At 45.2% G+C, this 27,192-nt stretch overlaps 1 protein-coding gene across 1 annotated transcript in view; it reads right to left on the bottom strand.

Moving 5' to 3' along the window:
- The window catches only part of GRIK3 (glutamate ionotropic receptor kainate type subunit 3), a 243,622-nt gene that overhangs the window by 69,283 nt on the left and 147,147 nt on the right, over positions 1-27,192 (bottom strand). The window contains exons 2-5 of the mRNA XM_066639080.1: positions 24,800-24,976; positions 20,253-20,510; positions 19,651-19,832; positions 9,547-9,600 (exon numbers count right to left, since the gene is read on the bottom strand). Of these exons, the coding sequence (XP_066495177.1) occupies positions 9,547-9,600; positions 19,651-19,832; positions 20,253-20,510; positions 24,800-24,976 (671 nt within the window). The remainder of the gene's footprint in view (positions 1-9,546; positions 9,601-19,650; positions 19,833-20,252; positions 20,511-24,799; positions 24,977-27,192) is intronic.

Raw genomic sequence — 27,192 nt, 5'->3', positions numbered from 1 at the left:
ACAATCTTCACCTTTATGACTGCATGTCCCGCACTCAGTCTATTTACTACAAAAGAAGTGAACAGATCATTACCCTGTGCATTGCACAAGTGTATTCAGCAAGGATCTTCAAAACGGTGTCTGCAAGAAGCACGGAGTCCTTTAAGCCATTTCTTCCCAACGTTGCATATATGCAACAGGGATCAAATGTGTACACCTGTGGGCTGGGCAGAAATGGGTTAAAATGACTGTGGAAAGCTTCAAAATGCCAGTAGGCAGCTATGCACTGGCATTCTGAAGCTTCCTACAGCCATTTTAAAACACTCCGCACTATTCATGGACACCATTGTGAAGGTCACTGCTGCCTTGCTGGGGGTCTCCGCCGTCTTGCTGAAGGTCTCTGCTGCTGGTAAGTAAGCCAACTCCCCCTAACCCTATTGATATAATAGGATCAAAGATTCCCTATCCATGAATTTGGTATTCACTGGGGCTTCTAGGAACCTAACCTCCGTGGATACTAAGAAATTTTAAAGCTTCCCAAGACTATTTTAAAGGATTCCACGCTACTTGCAGATACCATTTTGAAGGTCTCTGCTGGGGAGCAGCATGCAGCACAGACTTTCAAAATGGTGTCCATGAGTAGTGCGGAGTCCTTTAAAATGGCCATGGGAGCTTCAAAATGCCAGCAAGTGCCAGGGAGACTACACATAGCCAAGAGCAGCCTGGGAATTACAAGCGGTAGGTGGCAATTCTGCTCCTCATGGATAAGCAAATCCGTGGACTGCAAATTTCATTTAGGACTTCGTATGCCCTCCTTTCAGTGTTGCTGCTCCTAAGATGACTTACACAAAATACAAAACAATCCAACAAATAATAAAAACAAATTTTCTCCCTGACTTGAGTCCACACCCATTTCCTTGTGCACAGCTCATTGCTTCTTGTCTTATCTTTGCCAAAGACGAAGTGCACCTGTGGACTTTTTCTCCAGAGCATAACCTGGCCTGGTCCCCTGACCCAGAGTCCTTGGCTTCTGCCCAAAGGGAGACTGCTTCTGGTTTGCAGATGCGTCATTGGCAGTCTTCCAGGGAAAGGGACCCATATCCCATTGTGATGATAGACAGATATTCATGTAGATGACAACAGATTTATGAGGATGATGATGATGATGATGATCAAAGTGGAGCTAAGACACATTTGTGAACCACCTCTCCATCCGTAAATGAATGAATGACCATGCAGTGAATCAAGGAAGAAAGAAAAGAGAAGCGTTCAGGCAGACCACTGGCAGACAGCCCAGGTCTGCCACTTGGCAGATAGTACGAGTGAGTGAGGGGTGGGGGCATCTGGAAGTCTTGCTCCACTGCACTCCCTTAATACATCTCTTGGCTTTGCAGAACCAGGGTGGACTCCCACCACTAAGAAGCCTACAATTCAAACCCCACAGAAACTAATTCAAACAGGGCTTGGACCAGAGGCCAACCAGAGGCAAATGACAGCTGCTCTGATCAGCAGGAAAGAAGAGAAACAGTCAACACAAGAGAAGAAGATGGAAGTCAGAAGCATCTCTGTTACTGCTGGGGATGGATGTGGTAGGGGGCAGTTTCTGAAGAGGTGTTAAGGCAGACACTGCAAATTTGATAAGTTATCCCATACCAAAATACAGGGGCAAAGTGATTACATACATCTGTCCATCAGTCCATATACCCAACATAACAAGCCACAAGAACCTAAGAACCTAAGAAGAGCCCTATTGGATCAGGCTATGAGACCATCTGCTCAGGCTTCCAGTATCTTACAGTGGCCCGCCATTTGAGAGACCTATATCCTAGCACCACTCTCTTGCATCTAGCGTTCTGAAGTAGCCTATTTCTAAAATCAGGAGGTTGCACATACCCAAATGACTTATAACCTGTGATGGGCTTTTCCTCCAGAAATTTGTCCAAACCCCTTTTAAAGGCATCCAGGTCAGATAACTACATCCTGTGGCAAAAAAACTCCAGGAAAACAAATGAGAGTTCCCTCCCCCCCCCCCCAAAAAAAAAAAAATCAGTGCAAAAGTTTGCAAATTTCAGCTGATTCTGAATTAGGGTTCTGGGTGCTCACTATCCAAATTTGACTAGAATTTCAGTTGCAGGATTTCTTTAAAGGGACACTTTCACAAATGCACTCCCATTAAAACACCACGGAGGTTGAAATTACTGGGTGTCAAAACACCCCTGGAAAAAGTATATTCTGCACTACAATCCCTCTTCACCTCAGCATGGTGTCTTTTTTCAGGGGCTGTTCCTTTTGCATCTTTTTTAAGACTGTAAGCCTTTTGGAGACAAGGAACGACTCATTGACTTATTAAAACCACTTGTGAACTACTTATCGTTGGAAAGCCAGTACAAGTATGTGACACATAATGCCGACAGAACCCCATCATCCCATTAACCCTAGCAATTTGGTCACTAAATGAAACTTATTTACCAGATGCCAGAATACCTCATAGAAGGCCCTGGAGGCTTCCTCTGTGTTGTATAGGGTTCTGTGGGCCTCAGAATGGGCCTGTGTTATCAGAAACAAACCAGAAGTGGCTTCTGAAAAACACAGGTGCCTTCCAGGGGCTTCTGCGCACCATTCCGAGTACCTCATTGGCCTGTGTGACACAGAGGAGGCCTCTAGCGCCTTCTATGAGACATCCCAGCATCTGCAAAGTAATTTCAAAATCACTAACTGCCAACTAACCATCACTGTATAACCTGTTGTTAATTGGCAAGTCTCTAAGTGACACACAACGGTATACGACAAAAGAAAAAAAAAGAAAATATTTCTTTACTCAGCGTGTGGTTGGTCTGTGGAACTCATTGCCACAGGATGTGTTGATGGCATCTGGCCTAGGGGATTGGACAAATTTCTGGAGGAAAAATCTATCATAGGTTACAAGCCATGATGTGTATGTGCAACCTCCCGATTTTAGAAGTGGGCTATGACAGAATGCCAGATGCAGGGGAGGGACCAGGAAGCAGGTCTCTTGTAGTCTTGTGTGCTCCCTGGGGCATTTGGTGGGCCGCTGTGAGATACAGGAAGCTGGACTAGATGTGCCCATGGCCTGATCCAGTGGGGCTGCTCTTATATTCTTATGTTCTTATGGGTCCCAAACTGTGAGCCATGGCTCCCCAAGGAGCCACAGAAGCCAACCAGGGGAGACGCAGAATCCATGTGAAAAACCTTCCACCTTGTACAATGTATAGCAGTGGTTCTCACACATTTAGCACCGGGACCCACTTTTTAGAATGAGATTCTGTCAGGACCCACCGGAAGTGGTGTCATGACTGGAAGTGACATCATCAAGCAGGAAAATTTTTGACAATTCTAGGCTGCAATCATACCCACACTTACCCAGGAGTAAGTCCCATTTACTATCATGGTTAACAGCATCTTCACAGTAGCCTGTCAAAAGTACAGGTCTGTAACATTTCCCCAAATGCAGTCACATACCATGGTAGCATCAGATCTAACAGATTAAAAATAAAATATTGAAATGAATGGGGACCCACCTGAAATTGGCTCACGACCCACCTAGTGGGTCCCGACCCACAGTTTGAGAAACACTGATGTATAGGATTGTAGACCTAATGTGGAGCCATGGCCAATAGCCCAGTAGGTCAGGGAGTTACCAGACTAAAAAGTTTGGGAAGCATTCTTATACACTATAGCGCTTGTTCCAAACTTTTTAGCAAGGCGACCCACTTTTTAAAATGACACCTTATTGGGACCCATCTAGGTTTACCAGACTTAAAAAAAAGGAGATCAAGAATTTATTTATTTATTAGTAACAATAACCAGAAAAAATACCCTCAAACATTTATCTCCCTATATTTACACAGGATTGCAAACTGTAGGAGCTGATCTCTTTGCAGGGTAATCAGCAGCTACAGTATCGGATTTCTGAATAGCCTCAGGGCTTGGGGCAATTAGTTTATCTGGTGTTTCCATCACCCTTGGGTGACCCACCAAAAATCAGGTTGCGATTGGGAACCACAGATTGGGAACCACTGCACTATAGACATTCTTAATAACGATGATGGCAATAATGACATTTGTGTCTTAGTCATTTGCAGTCTTCATTTGACAAGACACCAGCAGCCCCCACAACTAGCAGCACAACTAGCAGCACAACTAGCAAAAAGCATTAGAAGCTTTTTTTTTGCCAAATGCTGGCCTGTAGTGTTTGGAGTCTGTTGGGGGCCATACAGCATAATGCAACAGATTAATGCAATCACACCCCTTGGGTCTCATATGGCAGAAAAGGCAGCGCCAAGATAAAAAAAAGAAAGAAAGAGAAAAACAGTGCCTGGAGGAGTGGCAGCTTAAAAATATCTTTCCCACGGTACAGCTATTATTTCAGGAAAGTGGCACTAATTGTAATTGCTTATCTATTAATTTATTATAATTCTCTCTGCTCTCCCCACCCCTTCTTCATCTTCACCTTCAGGCTTCTACTTACTCACAAAAAAAAAATGTTCCAGAGCTTCAGCTGGCCTGATTAATAGGAGGTTATCAGTGAATTGCATAAATCTGCTCCAGCTAGATAACAGCAGTGCCAGTAATTAAAATGTCTCTTTATTTTAAAGGGAGGACAGAACATTTTTAAAAAAGAATATAAATATGGATGTTTCTATATGTGTGATTCGCTCTGAGGGATGAGAACTGGGAGACAGAAATGTGGGCTTCCCACCTTCCCCACCATGGACTCATCATAAGTTCTTGATCAAGTTACTTTTGCACTCCTCATCTTTGAAATGGTAACAGTGGTGGTCTGCCTAACAAGTTATTGTAAGGCCAAACACAACCAAGTTTATAGTTCAGTGGTTCCCAAACGTTTTAGCTTTGGAACCCACCTTAAAAAAAAAAAGCTTTACCAACCACTCAAGCCTCAGTGGCTATAAAGGTTTAGGCCATAGTGCTCCCCCCAAGTAGTAGATTGTCTAATCTTGATGCACATAGTCTCATCTAATTGTCTAGTCTAGTTATAGTCTGTACCAGGGGTGTCCAAACTTTTTGGCAGGAGGGTCAGGTCTCTCTGACACTGTGTCAGAGGCCAGGGGAAAAAAGAATTTACATTAAAATTTGAATAAATTTACATTAATTTACATAAATGAATATATTAGAGATGGAACTTATATGAATGAAAGAAGGTCTTGCAATAGCACTACAAAAGGCCTTGCACAAAGCAAGGCCGGCCTTTCCTTTGCTGCTGCTGTAGCATCACAAACATGAAACAGCAAGCAGTGGAGGGAGCCCTTGTCTCACAGCTCATGAAAGAGGTCAAACAGTTGTCCTCATGCTGAGAGCAGTTGCGTCAGGCCAGCGCAGGATCCAGCACGTCTCCAGAGGGCCAGAGGCTCATTGGAGACTGGGGGCACCCTGTGGGCTGAATTGGAAGTTCCCGAAGGCCGCAAGTGGCCCCCAGGTTGGGGTTTGGGCACCCCTGGTCTAGACGAATTGTCAGTTTTGAGACCCACCAAAAACTAGGTCGTAAACTAAGAGGGAGGGAATTCCATAGAGTTGGTGCCATCATGGAGAAGGTCCTTGCCACTGCCCTTCCCACCTCCATGGGCAATGGCACCCATAAAAGGGCCCTCTCTGATGACCAGAGAAGATGAGCTGGATTGAATGGAAAAATGCGGTCCTCAAATACCCTGGCCCCAAGCCGTATAGAGCTTTATAAGTCATAAGAACATAAGAAGAGCCCTGCTGGATCAGGCCAAAGGCCCATCTAGTCCAGCTTCCTGTATCTCACAGTGGCCCACCAAATGCTTCAGGGAACACACTAGACAACCAACACAACCTGCGTCCTGGTGCCCTCCCCTGCATCTGGCAATCAGAGCCAGCCTACCTCTACCCTGCACATACCTACCATTACTTGTAATCCGTAATGAACTTTTCTTCTTGAAATTTGTCCAATTCCCTCTTAAAGGATTCTAGGCAAGATGCTATCACTACTTCCTGTGGCATGGAGTTCCACAGACTAATTACACGCTGGGTAAAGAAATATTTTCTTTTGTCTGTCCTAACTCTCCCAACACTCAACTTTAGTGGATGTCCACTGTCAAAACGAGCACCTTGAACTGGGCCTGGAAACAAATGGGCAGCCAGTTTAGCCGCTGTAGCAGCAGCTCAACAGAGTCAAACTGCTTACCTCCAGCAAACACAGCAAGGTCACCCCGGTTTGTACTAATTGCAGTTTCCAAACCATCTTCAAGGGCAGCCCCAGGTAGAGCACAATCTTGATGTCTAATCTTGATGTCACTGTGGCATGGATCACCGTGGCTACGTTTAAGTTCAAGCTATTTCATCTCACTTCATATTTACATTTACTCAACAGTAATGATTTTGCAGGTATGGCAAGGTTTTTGCCGTCTTGGCCAGATGCCACACTAGAGTATGTTACTTTTTTTTTTTTTAACTTTTTTCTTTTTTAAAAGTCTTTTTTAAAAAGACATTTAAAAGACTATTTAAAAAGATATTACTTTTTTTCTTTTTATAAAAGACTTTTCCAGTTAAAGTCCAGATAATATTTAATTTATTTTACTTATCCAACCTAAAACAAATAATAAATAATTGAAAACATTAATCTAAAATTAATTTAATTTAATAATCTATAGCAATGGTTCTGAAACGGTGAGTTTGAACCCACCCACAATCCAATTTTTGTTGGGTCGGGAAACTGACAAGTTGACAGCTGACAAGGAAAATGGAGCCCTGAAATGGAGCAGTATGTGTTTACTTGTGAACATTCCTTGACTCTTATCAAAGACCAGGTGAAAGGGAACACAAAGCTACCAGAATGGTCCTGATTCAATGAAAGTGGAGAGCTCAACAAATGCTCCAGATGGTGCCTGCCACCATAGTAAAAAGTATAAAAACAGAGGCTGGTAAAGTGATTTTTTTCCCTGTGTCATAAAGCTAGATGGGTCTGGATAGAGCAGGGTCTTCCAAACCCCAGCCCAGGGACTGGATGCGGGGTTTAAACTAACCCGTTCGCCCTGTGAGTGGATCTTACTATGCCTCCACATCACTGCATGACTTCCACATAGACTGGGCACAGGAACGCTCTGGCTTTTGCTCGGACATCCTGTTGAGCAGCCTTCTGGGACACTGGGCAACAGACGAGCATCCCTGCCCCCTGATCTAGGTGCAAGTCATGCAGTGACATGGCAGAACAGTAAGGTCTGGTCTGAACTGGACCAGTTTTTTTATAACACAGCAACTGCTGTAATAGAGTGTCATTTTTAAAAGTGGGTCCTAAAAGTTGGGAACCACTGTTGTATAGAATACATCTTACATGCCAAGTCAAATTCAAAGGCTGCTAAGACAGATAAGAGCAAGAACCATGAATGTTCACTTGGAAGTAGGTACTATAATAATACTATAATGCCACTGTACAAATCGATGGTAAGGCCACACCTGGAGTATTGTGTCCAGTTCTGGTTGCCACATCTCAAAAAGGACATAGTGGAAATGGAAAAGGTGCAAAAGAGAGCAACTAAGATGATTACTGTGCTGGGACATATTCCTTATGAGGAAAGGCTACAGCGTTTGGGCCTCTTCAGCCTAGAAAAGAGACGCCTGAGTGTGGACATGATTGAGACATACAAAATTATGCATGGGAAGGATAACGTGGATAGAGAGATGCTCTTTGCACTCTCACATAACACCAGAACCAGGGGACATCCACAAAAATTGAGTGTTGGGAGGGTTAGGACAGACAAAAGAAAATATTTCTTTACTCAGCGTGTGGTCGGTCTGTGGAACTCCTTGCCACAGGATGTGGTGACGGCATCTGGCCTGGATGCCTTTGAAAGGGGATTGGACAAGTTTCTGGAGGAAAAATTCATTACAAGCCATGATGTGTATGTGCAACCTCCTGATTTTAGAAATGGGCTATGTCAGAATGCCAGATGGAAGAGAGGGCACCAGGATGCAGGTCTCTTGTTATCTGGTGTGCTCCCTGGGGCATTTGGTGGGCCGCTGTAAGATACAGGAAGCTGGACTAGATGGACCTATGGCCTGATCCAGGGGGGCTGTTCTTATGTTCTTATGTACTAACAGTAAGAAATGTGGTTCAATCCTGGACAGATTTGTCAATTTTTTCCATTTATCTCCTATATAATTTGTCAGCTTTGCCACTAACACTAAATGGTGCTGCACACAAGCCAATTTACTTTCAGCATGCCTGTTACCTGTCCTGACTCTAACCATGGTAATCCATCACTCCCATGAAGTCAACTGAGGTGATTACCCCAGGTGGTGGATTGACAAGTCTCCATTCTTCCAGGGATTCAAAAAGAAAAAGGGGAATGGAGCAGAAAGGAGCAATAGGGAGGAGTGGAGAATGGTGGGCTAGAGCAGTGTTTCTCCAGGTTTGTCCTCTGCTATACCACTCTACATGGTCCACCTATTTGAAGTACCTGGTACTGGTGATGACATCATCACCTGGATTGGGAGGCCATATGTGTTGCAACAAACACCAGTAAGAGGCTCAGGGTGGACTGGAGGGTTTTTTTGAGCACAGAAAAGCATGCTTCGGAGATGAGCCGAGCCTCCACCACTGTTACGTTGCAATCCTGGTCTCGCTGCCAAGTGGTCTAATGAGTACCACCAAGACACCACCTCAAGTACCACTGGTGGTACGTATACCACTGGTTGAGAAACACTGAGCTAGGGTATGGGAGGCAGAAGCTGCTGCACTACTGAGTAAGGGTGGACAGCAGTGATGTGACACCTCGGGTGATGGGAAATCTTCGGCCAGCCATGCCTGAGAGTGAGTAAATTGCAATCGCCCCTGCTAAATAGACCAAGGGCACAATGCTAATCAGGTCTACTCAGAAGTCCTATTTTGTTCAATGGGGCTTACTCTCAGGAAAGTGTGGTTAGGATTGCAACCTAATGGACTAATCCTTTCCATTGGATATGATGACCAATCTCACAATGTGCCACTGTATCTCATGTTTCGCTGTTGCTTCAGCCATACTGCCTTTCTGCAGCCCACTAGCAACAGCACGGTAGCTGGGAGTGACAGCTGCCCATAAAGCCTCATCTGTTAGTGGTGGGGATGGACTGGGGCAGCGGTTGGGTTGAGTCAGGCTAGGGTGGATTGGGGTCTAAGGAGACCCAATGGGAACAAGGCAGCCTATCGAGAGGTAAGTAGGTAAGTTTTCTTATCTCTCTTTGGTTGCCTGGTCCCCAGCAGCCCATAACCTCCAGGCTGTGATGGCAGAGCGGCAGTCTGGGCCAGCCAAGCATAGGATTGGGCTGTTAGAGGCACATTCTAAGTAGTGGTTCTCTTACACTCAGTTAAAGGGAGAGCAACTGTTTCATTCTAGAACAGTATCCCTCTCCATGGCTGTTGTTATAGTGTCCTTGTGTCTCTTTCTAGAGGGCGAACTTTTTTTTTTTTAAAAGAGAAATGTTGTTAACAATAACAAGGGCAATATCAACAATAATTTGTGGCCAAATGATTTGTGGCCAATAATGATGGTTGAAAAGGCAGACTCATAGAGATCTTTCCAGATACTTTACCAGTGTGGTGAAGATGAAGTGGTAGTACTCCGTCATCATCCCCATCGCCATGGCCTGAAAAAGAGGGACATGTCAGAGGCAGCATGGAAGTAAAGTAATTGAAAGGATGAGACCACAGAACCTCACATATAACAGACCCATCATGGCTCAGCCAAATTGGGTTAACACCATCGTAATGCCCCAAGCAGCCAAACATCACTTCTTTGTCATGAGATTGTCAGTGCTGAACTCCACACAAGAGCAGAACACAATAACACAATATCCACTTGGTGGATTTTCTGCGAGGGCAGTGTCCATTCCGATTCTGCATAGGCTGCAAAAAAAATTAACAGGCTATGGTACAGGATGCAGAATTCAGTTTCCTGATAAGTTCAGTTTTAATTAAACATACATTCCTTCAAGGGTCTAACACCATGACGTTGAAGATAAGGTTTGAAAGAATATGGGGAATATGAACTAAAACCTCAGAGGCCAGAGGGGTGGATAAATCTGATTTCTAGTGTCCAGGAGCAGTTACAGAACTGGCTGCTGTAGTGCCCGGGGCCAGGCCCCCAACATACCGCCCCCCTGGCAACACGCTGCCCCCCTGGCAACCTTACTCAGTCACATGGAGCCTTGAGGTTCGCCTTGATAGAAAGAAAACTGGAAGTATGGGTAAAGGTGCTCCAGAAGCCTCAGACAGCTTTTGGAGAGCCGAGAGGAAGGTTGCGCTAGGCTTTGCCTCTCCCACCCCCGAACAGTTCTGGAGGGTGGGTGGAGGCGGCAGCAGCTAGGGCACGCGGGTGGAGGCGGCACCACAGCAAGTACTCCCTGCCCCCATAGGTGCAGCCCCCACAGGGCCCACAGATGTGGCGCCTGGGGATTTTGCCCGCTGTCCCCCCAGGCCCACCACTGTCCAGGAGGTTGGGAAATTTCCATGTTCCAGACAGCTGCTTTCCCTTCTACATGACAGGAAGGGTTAATTGTGCAACATACAGGTACTTGCTCAATTTACATGATGTACATGGGTTGCAGAATTCAAGTACCCTTGGTGAAGGATTTTTACAGGCTTTTTGGAAAAGAGTGGCAGAAGACATACCAGGATAGCCTGCACTGTGGCCAGGAAGCCCACATTCCCCTGATAGGTCCACCTTCTCCGGCCCTATATTTTCTTTCCTGCTTCTTACGCTACCTTGCTTTCACTTTGCTCAGTCATAATTTATGATACTACATCACCAACACAGGGTAAAAACAGACCTAACATCAAATATATGTTTGTGACTTTTTCTTTCTTGCTTGCTTGCTTTCTCTCTTTAGACCCAAGTATTTTCCCCTCCTTTTGTCAGATGCAAGATGCTTCAGTCACACTGCATTCAGAAATGGGCTCCCTGCCGAGTCTCCAATCATAGACTGGCTACCAGGTACCAGTTAAATTCACATTTAGCCACAGAGACTATGGAAATGCTTAGGAATGCTTAGGAATGCTAGGAAATGCTAGGAAATGCTTAGGAATGAAATTATCCTAGTGGAGGCAAAGCAGTGAAGCAGTTTGCTTGACCACACACGGCACACACTGAAAGAGGCAGATCATGCTTGAGAATACAGAAACATAGAGGCATGCACAACAAGAGAACTGAAGTTGAACTGATTCACTGGTGTGGGACTCCATAAGTTGCCTCTGAGAACCCAGCTGGCCAGCTAGCCTAGAACCACTCCGAAGAGGCTCCTTCCAGATAAAGACAAACCTGAGCTAAGACAACTATGGTTTCATAGGCCTTGATTCAGAGACTTCAGGGTTGGGGAAAGACTGTAAAGTACACCTGTAGCCACAAAACATACCTGAGGATCCTCCTCCTGACCTCTCGGTGATCCTTAACCATATGTCAGAGATACCCAACAGATAAAGGGATGTCCTATATCAGGGGTGGCCAAACCGTGGCACATGTGGCTCTCTGACATACAGTGTGTGGCTCGCAGAAATACTGGCTGAGTTCCTTTTTGCATCGCAATTAGTATAAAAGGTAAATAAAACATTTTCAAGCTTTGTAATTTTTTACCAGGTATAAACTGAGAGTCCACTAGATTAAAAGGTAAGTTTAATGTTTATGGTGAGTAAATATATTTATGGGCTCTCCCAGCATGATAATTAGGATCTCTCATACCTTGAAAATTAGAACAAGATTTGCATATTTTCTCTTCTGTCATTGGCAGCTAATGAGTTTCTATGTGAGAACAAAGTGCTGAATTCTGGCCATCATCTGCTTAATGATGTCACTTCCTGCTTAATGATGTCACTTCTGGCCCTCAACAGGCACCATGAATGCTAACTTTGGCCATCTGTGTGAAATGAGTTTGACACCCCTGACCAAAATGCTTCTTAAATACTGAGGCCCTCAAACATCAGACGTTTATCATACATGGCTCTTAGGTTAAGCAAGTTTGGCCACCCCTGTCCCATATCAACCCCTGTGACATGGACCTATCCATTTGGGATAACCTCAGAGGTGGAAGGCCCCCTATGCTCTCTAATAGACCCCAAGAATCAGCACTTATTGAAAGCAGCTTGGTTATTTAAAGGTGTCTTGGCGAGCCCAGCTGGTAGATTTTTTAATCCAGGCACATTTCATATTTTTTTGATGTGAGATGAATGCAACGGAACCAAAGCCAGATATAGATAGACATTCCAAGCTTCACAGAAAGTGTGATGAAACAGGGCGGGGGAGGGGAGCTTTTCAATTTGGTAAATTTGGATTTACTTTGATTTCCTTGACTTTGTGTGAGCCTTTAATATGTACCCACACATGCAGCTAATTAAAAAATAAAAAATTGTGCACCCCTGATTTGATAGAGGAAGGATGAGCCTCCGTACTTGGAAACTCTAATTAGAAATATGTCTGGGATCAATAAGACTGTAGATGGAACTGCGTGGTTGGGAACCAGGCAGTGGGGTGGGGAGGAATGAGAACAAAAGGCATCTTGCCATATTTGTCAATGACACCAAAGCAATTAGTACAAATTGAGAGTATCTGGCAGGTTGCAAAAATAAAATAAAATAAAATAAACTGTGACCAAAATAACCCAGAGAAGAAATGCTGATGCTGGCACCCACCAAAAAGATTTAAGGCTTCCAAGGAGAATGGCAGATCTTAAGATGTGGGTTGGAATCACGAGCCATGGGTGTCCTGGCAAGAGAGAGGAACTGCAGATATCTCAAGGTACAATGCAGAACTCACCATACTGCAGATTTAGTAGCAGAGGGTGGTCAACCCACTGGTTTAGATAGATAACTAGATAGCTAGATAGATAGAGTCAGATGCATTTTAAAGAAACTATACAGACCGCTTGTAAAAATCTTTTTTTTTTCTTTTCTCTCTCTTTTAAAAATAGAAGTTATGTCAGAGTTTTTTAGGAGCAGGAGCAACTGTTGGTAGGAGAAGGGCCAGAGGCAGGGGTGCTGTGCAGGCAGGGAGGCTGGGTATGGTCAAGGCAATAACTAAGAGGGTTTAGCTATGATAGCAGTAGGCTGAAACCTGATACACAGGGGTGCATCTTGTGTATGGTAAGTCAGGGTGGGTGCTCTGGGCACCACAGGGGGTGAACTTACTGGGCAGATAGCAAAAGCAGCAGCTCCACCCTTCCACTACGTTCCACCCTCTCTGCGGGTGGGGTGCTGGTGGCTTGAAGCCCCATTCCTTCTTGCACTGGCAATGGGCACCCCTTCCTCCAGGGAGAACCTGGAAGTGACATCACATGACATTGTGACATCGCTGTCCCAGGTGCTGGGGCAGTGTGATACACCACTGCAATCAGTGGTTCTCAAACAGGGTGCCACAGCAAACTCACAGGTGCTCTGCAGGATGTCTCTGGTCAGGAAGAGGAGGTTGCCATGAAAAAGAGGAACTGTGACCCTGGTAGGTTTGGGAACCACTATGATAGAAGGATGGCTAGAGAAGACAAAGGTCTGAAGGAAAACAGCCTGGAGACAGCAGGGCTTTCGAGAAAAGGGACGTAAATGAATGCTAAAGACTGCAAGGGATAATCTCATAAAGAGATATGAGGCAGACTAGGGAACGTAACATTCTCAGTTTGAATCTTAGCCTTGTCATGAACTCACTAGTGGTCTTAGGTAAGTGACTCCTTCTCAGTCTCAACTCTCAGCTGCAACAAGGGATTTGTTTCTTTGGCCCCAATCCTATTAAGGCAGTGATTCCCAAACTGTGAGTCAGGATCCACTGGTGGGTCATAACCTGATTTTTGGTAGGTCGCCAAAGGGTGATGAAAAGATCAGATAACTAATTGCCTCAAGCTCTGAGGTTGGTCAAAAATCAGATATTGTAGCTGCTAATTACCCTGCAAAGAGCTCAGCTCCTGCAGTTTGCAAGCATGTGTAAAATGTAGGGAGATAAATATTTGAGGGTTTACTACTACTACTACTACTACTACTACTACTACTTATAAATAAAATATTATTTCTTTCTAGATCTCCTTTTTTAAAAGTCTGGTAAACCTAGGTAAGTCCTGAGAGAGTGTCATTTGCAAAAGTGGGTCCCGGTGCTAAAAAGTCTGGGAACCACTGTATTAGGGCATTGGGCTGCTGAAAGCTGTGTCCCAGCAGTGCAAGGTCCTTTATGGTGGTGTAGAAGCTGAGCTGCCTTTACATGCTTCCAGCCCACTGCCAAAATGGGCAGCCATGAACCATGTGTAGCAGCGGCTCCTGAGGTCTATGACAGCACTTGTAAGTTGGCAATGAAGCATGTCAGACTCATAGGCAGAGAGGGGGGAGTTCTGAGGAGGATCTGGGGAGGGTAGGAAGACGGTGGGAAGGGATGGATCTCAAGAGCACCAGCATGCATCAGATCTGATCCCCTCCTTTAGAAACCTCTCAACCTCTTTTCTCTCCTCCAGCACACACCACCAAAATGGGTGGAGGAGACCCATAGGCTATTGGGCAACCTACGGGGGAATAAGTAAAATAAATTTACTTACCTCCTGCGTGCTGTCTGATCACACACCCCAAAACAAAGAATGAAGCACAGACTCCACTGGTGTGGCTGCATGCCATAATGTGACAGGGGATGGGATTGGGCAGTTATTTATCTAAAGTAGGGATTTCCAAAGTGCGTGTTGTAACACTTCAGGGCATTGCAGAACACTCACACGGGCATTGCAGGATGCCCCCAGTGGCCCGTCCTACCTCATCTCCTGGGTGTCACAATCTTGGATCTCCCAAAATCCAAGATGGCGGCACCCAAATCTTCCAAGATTAGGGCATTGCCGTCTTGGATTTCATGAAATTTCATAAGATTTGGGTGCTGCCATCTTGGATCTTGCAAGATCCATGATGGTGGCACCTGAATGAACTAAGTGGATGTGGGGGTACCATGACCCAGGTAAGTTTGGGGACCACTGACCTAAAGAGTTATTAGGACAACATCAGGATAATACGTGTGAAACACTTTGCTTTTCCAAGTGGAAAACAACCATGGGAAGAAATTCCAGATGAGGTCATTCCTACACAATAACCGTATGTTTGTACTGGCACTTAGCTGAGGAGAAAAATCTTAAGCAAAGGGTCTCTTAGTCCCAAGATCCCTCCCCACATACTTGCAGTCCTCTTCCTGCCATAGCTCAGAGCTGCTGTCACAGAAGGAAGGTGTTTGAGGATGCTAAAATGTTCCATGTGGCAACCTGCAGACCTCCAGAGGGGCTCCTGGCTTTGAGCTGCTTCTACTGAAATTATGAGGACAGAATTAAGCCTGGAGGAACAAAGTTGCAGAGATTCAAGGGCTGGGAGGCATCAAGAGGAAGGGAGGAAGAAAAACACCAGGGACCAGAGAAAATGAGAGTACGATTGGTCCATTTTCCCAGGATATCTGAAGGACCACATTCTCCCCCATGTGAGTTCCATGGGGGTTCCTTCTCCCCCATATACAGTGAGTTCATGGGGGGGGGGGTTTCCTTGCATGTGCTGCCACTGATTGAAGCTTCTTTGGCAGCAACAACGGGGAGGGTTCTCTGGTAGCACCAGAACTTTGAAATTCCTTCCCAGGAGAGTTAAGAACTGCTTCTTCCCTAGTAACCTTCTGAGAGGGGCTGAAGACCTTTCTGGATAGATTAGCCTCCTCTGTTCAGTGGTTCCTCTGAATAAGCTGTCTCCCCATTTTTATTCTCTTTGTTTTATATGCACTGCATTTTACTGTTTCTGTATCCCTGGTTTTTATAGTATTTTGTCTACAGTATTTTATTTATTGCATTGTGCTATATTGATTGTGAGCTGTCTTGGGCATTTTATTCTTTTAAGAGGAAAGGCAGCATTATAAATCTTTTAAATAAATAAAAAGGTAACTGCAATTCTGCAGCATTTTGGGGGCTTCAACTTGGGGCCAGGGATCTCCAAATTCCCTATGGCAATGCTTCTCAATCTTCGGCATCCCTCCAAAGAGTCTTCCCAATCTTTGGTGTCCCTCCAAAGAATCCCAATCTTTGATGTCCCTTTTGGCACCCCCCGCAAGGGACCGGCAGTGAGGTCATCACCAGATACTTTTGGGTTCGGAGACTCCACGGGATGCTACAGAGGTAAGAGACTCAGGGAGAGCAGGAGTCTGAGTTGGAATATGCCTGAGAAACTTCCCTAACTGAGAAACTTCCCTAACTCACAGCAGGATCTTTTCAAAGGAAAAGATGTGTCTTTGCTAGTGTCTTTGCCTGTGAGCAAATGCCCTGACCACCCTACAGTTCCTCACTCATCTCTGGGCTAGCTGACCCCATTCACAGTTCAGCAAAACCGAAAGCACTATCACTTTGGGAGGGGGAAAAAAAAAACACCTAGATTTAGTCACCACAAATGGACATTTTCCCCAGGCAAATTCTGAACAGAACGTTTAAAAACACACACACACAAAACATCAGTAGCTGGCATAAATTTGACACCAACAAGTCTTGCCCCCCAAAGAGGGATTTTACACAAATACAGTTTTTCAAATACAGATCACATGTAGTTTTTCACATATAGGGAAAGGGCTTCAACTCTTAAGAGGTATGGGGGAGGGGCATGACCACAAAGGAGCAATGGCAGCAACAACAACAGTAACAACAACCAAAGCCTGCCTCAATGTTTTGTCCTCTTAACATGTTGCTACTGGATTCACACAATATAAATCTGATATCTTCAAAGCTCCTATTTTGCAATATGGCTCATGACCTGAGAGGCTTCCTAAAGCACTGAAACAGCAGGGTTCATGGTAAACTGTGAAATTGCTGAATTTACTGAACTGTGCATTACTGAAATTAATGCAATGAAATTGCATTACTCACTTCTTCCTGTGAAGTAATGCAAATCACTACTATGTGGGGGGGGGGGTGTTTGCCAAAAGCACTCTGCACATGCTCAGGTGGGCTTTAGCAGGCCTGCAAGGGAAAACTGTTCTAAATAAATGCCCATCCTTCTGTCTCTGTGGAGCAGGGGTAACCTCAAGAAGAGGTAACCTCAAGAGGGGTAACTCAAGAAGACAACAGCCAGGAGGGGCTAGGAGTTTCTCCTCCATTTGCAGGAGATCTCAATGCAAATGCCTCTTTTTAATATTCCATGGCTGAGTTCTGGCATGTGTCAAGCCCCAGGCAACCAGTTCTGCAAGCCGCTCATGTCCTGGAAAGACCACACAGAGTTTTCGCAGGCTATATCCACTCTCCCCCCATCCCACCTTCCCTTAGAGATGAATGGAGCAGATGGGCAGGATGGACTACAACAGAACTGCTTAATAAGACAACGCCACCCCATGTAGCCAGCGCGCAAATATCCAAAGAGGCAGGAGATGTCAGTTCTGTTCACCGCTTTGCAAAACAATAGCTCCCGGGCTTGCATTCCACTGGAAGTTTCTACTAATTCTGGAGCAAGCAGAGATGCTGGAGAACAGAGACCACTGAAGGCCTGACCAGGTTATTTGGAAGAGAGAGGGCCTCAATTTTCCTACTCTGGGCATTCAGTCCCTCCCGCCGCCCCTCCCATCAAGCGGTGCCATATCGCTGAAAACTCTTTTCCCAACAGGTGGGGCCCAGGATGTACCCCACTGCAGAACCCCAGCTTCTTAGAGTCAAATCCTTCTTTTCTTTCGCCTCACCACACCGAAATGCTAGCTGGCTGGCTTGCTTTTCTTAGCTCAAGAAGACTAACCACTTCTCAAGAATCATTGTACATGGAGCTATTGAGAAAGTCATGTTCCAGTAACAATTATCAAGGTGTATAAGATACAGGTACAGGTCCAACTTTGTTATACACAAATTTTTTTATACACGGATTTGACTCAACACGAATGGCCCTTGCAAATGAGAAGGAATGAGCTGATCCCTGGAGAAGGGGAAAAATGCATACCTTTTGTTTAAAAAAACTGATTTTCTTACTGTTGTAGAGATAGTCATGCAAGCAATCATTCCATTCATCAGCTGAGTCAGGTAAAGGCAGGGGGTCCTTTGTATTTCTAGTTGCTGACTGCCTCTCTACAACACTAAGAAAAGCTGTTTTAAAACACAATTATAAAGGGGACACAGTTTTTTATATTTTTAAACTGTTTTTATTTAACACATTTTATGGTATCAGCAGGGAGTCCCAGAATCAAACTCCTGTGGATGTCGAAGCAAGACCTTATTCCATTAGGAGGAATGAAGGGGCAAGAAACCTGGAAGTGGGTCTTTAAATCTATATTTCTACTGTTATTTTTTTTATCCACAGATTTTTTTTAATCCACTAGGGGCTCTGGAACGGAACCCTTGTGGATAACAAGGGATGACCTGTATACAGACTGTATACTTCTACGAGGGGTCTCCAAACCCTGGTCCTGCTTTAGAACATGTGAATGCTGGAACTGACAGGAATGCATTTGACCATGCAAAAGTGCCTTTTCTTCTCCAGCTTAGCCTCTTTATCCACAAGCTTGGCAGCCACAGATTTGAATATCCACAGATGCCAAGCCCATGGGCAGAGAGCCTCAAAGACCTCCCAGGTGCAACTGGAGGTGCCTTCCAGTCAAATCCAGGAGGTTGTCTGAGGCATGGGGAGTTCCTCTGTGACCTTCCTGCACCTCAGAAGGCCCCACGGAAGCTTCGGAAAGGCACTTCTGTTTTGCTGGTGCAGCCCGCCCCCTCCCCCGCCACCGATACTGTAATCATTAGGTTTTACACGTCTAGGAGAAAGGCTTTTGGGTCAAAAGGTGAAGCTTCTGGATAGGGTTAAGATTCAGAAATAGTTGCAACACTGGCCCCTGTGGTGCCCAGGGCCAGGATTGCAGAATGTCACCTCTCCCAGTTGAGTGCCATTTACTGGGAGCTTTGGAGGACCAGAGGAGGCCACACATGGCTTTCTGAAGGACTTTGGAAATCCTTAAACCTCACTTCTGGCTTTCGCTGAAAGGACCTTAAAATGTCACTTCTGATTTTCACCAAAAATTGGGTGTTACACGCCCTCCAGAAGCCTCAGGAGGCCTCCCAAGGCCAGTGAAGGACATGTACAGACTTCCTAGCCCTCCGAAGGGCATTTGTCCCCCTTGCCCCCCCCAGGTATGCTACTGTGCAAAATGATTTTTTCAGAAGTCAAGGACTGGTTTCATGTCCTCATCAATAGTGTAACACAGGGATGTCCAAACCCTGGCCTGGGGTCCATTTGCGGCCCTCAGGGACCCCCAAACCGGCCCGCAGGGACCCCCAGTCTCCAATGCGCCTCTGGTCTGATATGACTGTACTCAGCGCAAGGGCCAACTGCTTGACCTCTCATGTGAGCTGCGGGCCAAGGGCTCCCTCCCCTATTTGCTGTTTCACATCTGTGAAGCAGCAGCAGCAAAGGAAAGGCTGGCCTTGCTTTGTGCAAGGCCTTTCAGAGGCCTTGAGCTATTGCAAGATCTTCATTCATTCATTCATTCATATAAGTCCCATCTCTAATATATTCATTTATGTAAATGTATGTAAATTTACTCAAATTTTAAATGTAAATTAATTCCTTTTTTCCTGGCCCCCGACACACTGACAGAGAGATGATGTGGCCCTCCTATCAAAACGTTCTGACACCCCTGGTGTAACACATGGCCATTCTTGTGGCATTACCCCCCTCCACACACATATGCACTTGCACAGGCTTACCTGTTTGAGAATCTGTACAGCCATCGTGTGTGTGCAGTCAAAGATGATCCGGAATTCCCGCCCCCGCTTCATCTCTTTGAGCAAAGGTCGGGCGTCTTCTGTGTCAAGGGGCAGCTGGCGGATTTTCAAGCGGATGTTGTATCTAGATGGCGCCATGATCAGCTCTTGCAGCCGGATAAGGCCTTAGGGAGAGCAATGACAACTACAAAACCAGGCACCACGTGACACGGAAGTCATCTTACCCTATTGCCTCCCTCCCACCCTTATTGTTCTTTTACCCCACCTCAAAAAAAGAAATTAATTTCTAGCCTAAACAAATTATGACTGGGTGATCTGTAGACCATGGATCTAGGGGCTAAACAAAGACTCTGTCCTCATACTGCTGCTCTTATCATGATACCTATTTCTTTTACAATATCAAAAGCATTTCTTTAGGCGGTTTTTCATCTTCTGCTCCCCACCCCTGTTCCCCCAGGCTGAACATTCTTATTCTAAAGATGGTGTCAGCTGGGCATGGGCTTTCATGACACAAGGACCCTTTCACTCTACCTGAGTTAAGAGAATGTGCATCCTCACAGCGGGCTCCCTCCAACCCTGCTTACCTGTGCTGTCATCATACACCACGGTGGCCGATCTCCATTTCAAGTACTGTACAAGGTCCAAAATGGCATGGCTGAGAGAAGCGTAATCCGGGTAAAGGTTGACATAGAAAGTGTCCTTGTTATCCAAAGGGTGGTGCTTCCATCGTAGCTGTATGTGAGGGACTTCGAGTGCATTGCAAATGGACTGGACGGCGTTGGTACAGGAGCCCTGGGAAGGCCCAAATATTGCTACAACGCCAAGCGCAAGTTGGTCACAGGCTAGAATGGAAAGGGATCAAGGCCGTCAAGTCACGTCCAGGCAGAGGATCAATCAACAGACAAAGGGGAGCATCATGAAACCCACTGGCATATCTCAAAGATATGAACTTGTGGTTTGTTCAGATGACCAAACATCTACAATTGAGAGTGCAGCCATAAATACAGCTTTTGGCCCATACCAAAACATCAAGACATGGCCTCACTATTTCACCTAGCTCAGTGTTTCTTAACATTTGTCATCCACTGTACCACTCTACGTGGCCCACTTATTCATCACCACACAAGTAACTGGTGATGACATCATTGCCAGTTACTTCTGTGTTGAGAGACCAGAGGCGACGTGACAAACACCAGTGAGAGGCTCAGGGTGGACAGGAGGGTTTTTCTGAGAGCGGAAAAGCTTGCTTTGGAGCTCTGCCCACCAAGCCAAGTCTTCTACTGCTGTTCATTGTGTTGTGTTCCTGGTCTTGCTGCTGGGTGGCAGGTGTCCAGGGGTCCTGTGGGTACCACCAGACACCACTTCAAGTACCACTGGTGGTACCTGTACCATTGGTTAAGAAACACTGACCTAGTTGGTCAGTCAACCCATCTAAATATCTAATTTGTGCTTCTGTGCATACAGTTCTTTCTTTCTTTCTTTCTTTCTTTCTTTCTTTCTTTCTTTCTTTCTTTCTTTCTTTCTTTCTTTCTTTCTTTCTTTCTTTCTTTCTTTCTTTCTTTCACACTTTTCTTCCTCCCCCAATACAATTATAGATTGTACTAAACCTTTAACATAAAAACAATAAAACACAACAGACTCCAATGGATCACAATTAAAATTATATTTCATTGAAAAGTGCCAGCCCCTGATACCAGCATTCAAAAGCTTCCCTAAATAAAAAGATAAGACGCCACCAAAAGGACTCCAAGAATGAAGCCCTTCTTAATTATGGGTGAGGTAATTTCCCAAACAGGATGCCACCACCAGGGCTTAGGAGAAGGGGGTAAAGGGGGTATATTGTACCTGGGCCCAGGGTCAGAAAGGGGGCCCATGAGCCAAAGGAGGGGGCCCAGAATGTTCCTGGGCTCTGACATTTTCCTATCTCACCTGAACTTGCTGATGGGCTCTGCATTAAGAAGGCTAGTAGACCTGGGCTTCAAAGACTGTTGTGGCTGTCAGCACGTTCCCCCGTTCTATTTTGCCCCTGTTCTGCTGCCCCCTTTGCTCCCCTCCCCCTTTGGGAAGGGGCCCAAAAGAAACTTTGTACCCCCTGATAAAATTCCTCTCATAGGCCCTGGCCACCACCAAGAAGGCCCTATTTCTTGCTACCATCCACCTCAGCTTTGCTGGTGGCAGTATAATTAGTAGGGCCTCCTCTGATGACCTTAGAAGTAGGAATACATGGATGGGTAGGAGTTGTGAGCTTTTGTGGGCTTCCCAAAGGCATCTGCTTAGACAATGTGGGAAACAGGATGCTGGACTTGATGGGCCTTTGAACTGATCCAGCTGGGCTCCTGTGGCCTTGAAATGTACATTTTTGTTCTAAACAATTAAGATGGTTTTACATGTTAAAAGTTAGGGGAAGCTGTGCACAAACAATGCATAGAATGGCCATATCCTTTATTATGGAGAGCCCTATGCATTTACATAATGAGGATCATAATTAGCCTCTCATCTTCCCTGGGGTAACACACTGTACAGGTGAACAGCACTTTGGAGCCCTACAGTAGCTTGCCAGAAGAGGAAGCTAATGGGTTGCTCTCTGTTGTGCTACAGCGCCACCACTGCACATTGCCAGAAGGCAGTATTACAGCTCAGCAGGAGGGTTAAGTGACATACAAGGAACCAATAGGGTTCCATCTCATCCTATAAAGTTGCTGACTCAATGCTCAGGCACAGACTGAACAATTTTTAGTTCACCTCTATGTGCTTTCCACCAGACAAATCCTAACAATGCATGCATGACACTGTACAGTGGCTCCTTCTTATCCATGGGCTTGGCATCTGTGGATTTGAGTATCTGCTGATGGTGAGCCTGCGTCCCAGAGGGCCTTCAGATGTGACCGGAAGCATCTTCAGGCTCATTCCAGCAACTTCCAGTTGTGTCTGGAGGTGTTTTGAGGCACGTGGCCTCCCCATGTCTCAGCATAACTCCATATCTCAGAACACACACACAACCGGAAGTCAATCACATGAATCGGAAGTGGTTCCCAGTCATGCCCAAGAAGTCTTATGAAGAAGCTGGTGTGACCTCCAGAGGGTGGGGCATGGCCTTCAGGGAAATAATTGCAGCACCATTCCAGTCCCCCACCCCAGTTTCCAGTATCCACAGATTTCATATCTGTGGGAGGGAGGGTGGGTCTTGGAACAGATCCGCCACAGAACCCAAGGGTCCAGTTTAACTGCAAAAATATCCACCTACTCAGTAAATAATACACATGGGGGGGGCTGTATTTTGGAGAGAAAGAGTTGCCAATTGTTTTGACTGAGCAATGCACAAGTCTTCAGTAGCAAAACATTAATTAAATACAGGGGAGAGGGTGCTTTCCCCCTTTTCAGATAACTAACCTTATTTACTTGTCACATTTCATTAGAATCATCTCCAAATGGAATCACACAAGACTTAGTAAACATTACTCAGAAGAGTTGAGTTAATTTGGATAGGGTTAATGGGTGGAAGAGACATGCCGTTTATCCACTTTGGCTTGGGGTAAAGAGCAAGGCTTTCTTGAGTGGTGTCTTTAAGAGAAGGATTTCAGTATCTCCAGGAGAAGAATTTCAATGTCCATCACACAATTCACATGTCTTCTTGGTAGTCTGGTAAAGGATCAAGCTAGACCTCTGGGTGAGTTTGATTCAGCAATGCTACAGAACCAACAAGCAGGCCGGTGGTCATTTTTACACCACCAGCAGAATTTTCTCTGCTGTTCAACTCTTAACAATATTGGAAGCCCCACAACTGAGTTAATTAGAGGCATACAGTCCACATGGAACTTCATCCTAATCTAATTGTAAGATACACTTAAAGTGACAGTTTCCTTTAAGTTAGTTCTTACTATCAAGATTACTAAACACTTCCAATCGTATTAAAAGATAATAGAATTATCAATTTCTTTGACGACGTGAGACTTTATCTTCTGGGTAGCAGACCTGATCGAGAGTTCTCCAAAATTAGCATCCAAATACAATTCAGAGATAAGGTTTCCACCTTTTTCTTCATGTTATCTTTGTGCTTAAATATCTCAAGTGCCTCTAGTTGCAGTCTCTGGAAATAATGTGATACATGGCTGACTTACCTCTCTGCTTTAACCTTACTGTCACTTAACAGGAAGTCGACACGCCTTGGAATGGTAGAGTTTTGCCTTTGGATATCTGATGATGTCTACAGCAATTGTAGGACGAAATGTTGCTTTTAATTTATCAAACAAAACTAATTGTTTTGGAATTTTATGGCCAGTATACCCAGAGATTTTAACTATGGGTGCTGTGGCCTCCAGCTATGATAATCTGAGAACCTATATTCCACAACAACACCCCAAGTGAGTCAGTTTGCACCAATGTCCTGAACACCTCAAGAGCTATACAGCCCACAGCAAATTTGGTTGGTACATTCAGTGCATCAGAATGGTCGATACAATCTAATTGCTATTACACTGCAACTGTTCAGAGGTTCCAGTATTTAATCTTGGTGGGTTTTGTTTTTTTTTTAAACCAAATCAGCTTGTAGTAACATGAGTCTTCTCAATGGGTGCAAACCGCAAGAGAGGAGATTCCGGTTGGATATCAGGAAGAAATGATTGATGGCCAAGGCAGTCTAGCAGTGGGACAGATTTCCAAAGGAGGTGATGGAGACTCCCTCACTGGAGATCTTCAAGCAGAGGTTCAACAGGCACCTGCTGGAGATGCTTTAAGTAGGCAGGGGATGAGACTAGATGTCTAGATGGGAGACTCTTCTCTGCCATCATTGTGCTTCCTTAAACGCTGGTCCCAAGGGTGGCATCTGTGGGGATTCCAAGGGTTCTCCTGACCTTGTTCCATCATTTCCATACAAGGCCTACTGAAAGCAATCACCTATTTGCTCTTCATTAGCTCCATAACACACCATGCCCACTGAGGAAGTGCAGCAGAAATGGGGAAAAGGCACATAATTTGGGGTGCATACTGAGGAGCCAAAGAACTTCTGAGTCCTGCTTGCATAGACAAATGGACCAAGTTTAAGCTCTTGACCCATGGCCAGGTCAATGGTATGAGATCCTCCATCAGACCTAAACCAAAAGCTGTGAAAGAAGCCTGCATGCTGCATACTCACCTTTCTTTGTGGCTTCAAAGCTATCATGGAAGTGTATCCTCTGGATATCGTAGGTTAAGGTTGTGTTGGGTAACAAAGTTCTATTCCTATTGATAATGTTGGCAGAAAAACGGAAGGCTTGTTCCTCGGCATTCATTCCCTGGGCATTGGGTCCATCAGCATACTCAAAGATTCCTCCTGCAAGAAAAGAACAGGAAAAAAAATTACCACTTTGCTGCTGTCAAAACTCAGATTTCACCTCGAACATCTCAGTCCCATGGGATGCCCAAGACAGAGTCCCAGTGCTGCAATGTACACTTCAGTGGCACATTCTGCGTGAAGTTGAAACATGTGTCCAAACCACTGCCACAAAGCAGCAGCAGCAGCTGGCTGCCACAGCCAATAGCCTGCACTCTAGCAGGTAAGCTGGCATGGGGGTGTTGTCTGTGGGCAGAGAGGAGAAGTAACAGGATGCATTGGGGGATAAAGTGAGTGGAGTTGCACATGCTGGATCTGATCCCCCATTTTTCTGCCTGCCCCATCCCCTCAAACTCCTCAAACTTGCACTAGCCATAATTCTAAGGATACCCACAGATGATTGGGCAGTCAACTGGGGGGAATTTTAAAATTATTTTTACTTACCACCTACAGGCTGTTTGATCACCCCCTCCCACCATAGCATGCAGCACAGTCTTCGTTGGAATCTCTACATGCTATAAGGTGACAGGGGATCAGATTGGTGGCATTTCTTTGTGGGTCATCAAAGGGGCATAGGTCAGAGGCAAAGATGATCTAGAACACTGGTTCTTACACATTTAGCACCCACTTTTTTGAAGGAGAATCAGTTAGGACCCACTGGAAGTGATGTCATGACGGGAAGTGACATCATCAAGCAGGAATTTTTTAACCATCCTAAGCTACAATCCTATTAGGAGTAATCCTAGGAGTAAGTCCCATTTACAATCATTGTTAAAAGAATATACATAGTAGCTTATTAAAAGTACAGGTCTGTAACATTTCTTCAAATGCAGTCACATACCATGATAGCATCAAGTTTAATATATCAAAATTAAAATATTGAAATGAATCTGAAATTGGCTCATGACCCACCTAGTAGTCCCAACCCACAGTTTGAGAAACACTGATCTAGAAGATGGACCAGTGGCCTCACCCAGCATGGTCAGTTTCCTATGCTTCCATGATTTCCTAACCACATGAGTTCCATTCAGTCATCATATACATTATTTGAGAGTTTCAACACAATATGTATTTTGTAAAAATGTCATATACAGTTGTTGGTTGCTACCAGGTCACTTTCACCTACATGTGTACCTACATTTCACCTACATGCAGGGGGTAAATTTGTACCCAGGCCCAGGGTAGAAAAGGGGGCCCAGGAGCCAAAGGAGGGGGCCCAGAAAATTCCTGGAATCTTACATTTTCTGATCTCACCCAAACTCACTGCCTATGCCTATACTGGGGGCACAACTGTGGCCATGCAGTGGCAACTGCTGCTGCAGACCATACACACCAGGCCCAGAAATGCATCCATGACCCTCCTGAACACAGTGTCAAATCTGGGAGTAAACTGGCCTACTATAGTAGCTCTTTGGCTTGTGGATCTGATAACCATGAAGGAGTGTACAGGGGAACAGCTGCAAGGCTACAGTGTGAGTGTAAATACATTGCTGCTAATTTTCAGCAATGGTTTTCTAAATTTCAAAGATTTTAAAGAGACTTAGGAGTGTGTTTGGTTTTCCATATTACTTTATCTAGCTGCCAATGCTGCATGGTTGGGTAGACCTGGGCTCCAAAGACTATTCAAGCTGTCAGCAGCCTCCCCCTGCCCAATTATGCCCCCCATTCTGCCTTCCCCCATTGCCTTTTTCCCCTTTGGGAAGGGGCCCAAAAGAAACTTTGTACCCCCTGATAAAATTCCTCTCAGAGGCGCTGCCTACATGACACTGCCAAAGAACTCTGAACTCTGAAATGCTAGTATGGCACGACTTCCCATTGCAGAAGCCATGCTGATTCTTTCTCAGCAAACCTTCTTTTTCTCTATGCTGTGCAATTATTTAATATTATTAAGAGTATTTGGGGTTCCATGAGAAAAGCCCATATGAGAAACGCACATAGGAAAAAATGCTCTAACCCTTACCCTAACCCAGTGATTTTCAACCTTTTACATCTCATGGCACACTGAGAAGGCACTAAAATGGTCAAGGCACATCACCAGGTTTTTGAGAATTGACAAGGCACACCATGCTGCCACTGGGGGCTCACATCTTCCACTGGCCCTACTAATAAATGATCCCCCCCCCCAAATTCCTGTGGTACACCTGTGGACCACTTGCGGCACACCAGTATGCCATGGCACAGTGGTTGAAAATGGCTGCCCTAACCATTGACTTCTA

Source organism: Tiliqua scincoides, chromosome 10 (assembly GCF_035046505.1).
Source record: "Tiliqua scincoides isolate rTilSci1 chromosome 10, rTilSci1.hap2, whole genome shotgun sequence".
Classification (NCBI taxonomy): domain Eukaryota; kingdom Metazoa; phylum Chordata; class Lepidosauria; order Squamata; family Scincidae; genus Tiliqua; species Tiliqua scincoides.
The sequence above is the reverse complement of the archived record's forward strand: the minus strand, read 5'-3'. Positions and strand labels throughout refer to the sequence as shown.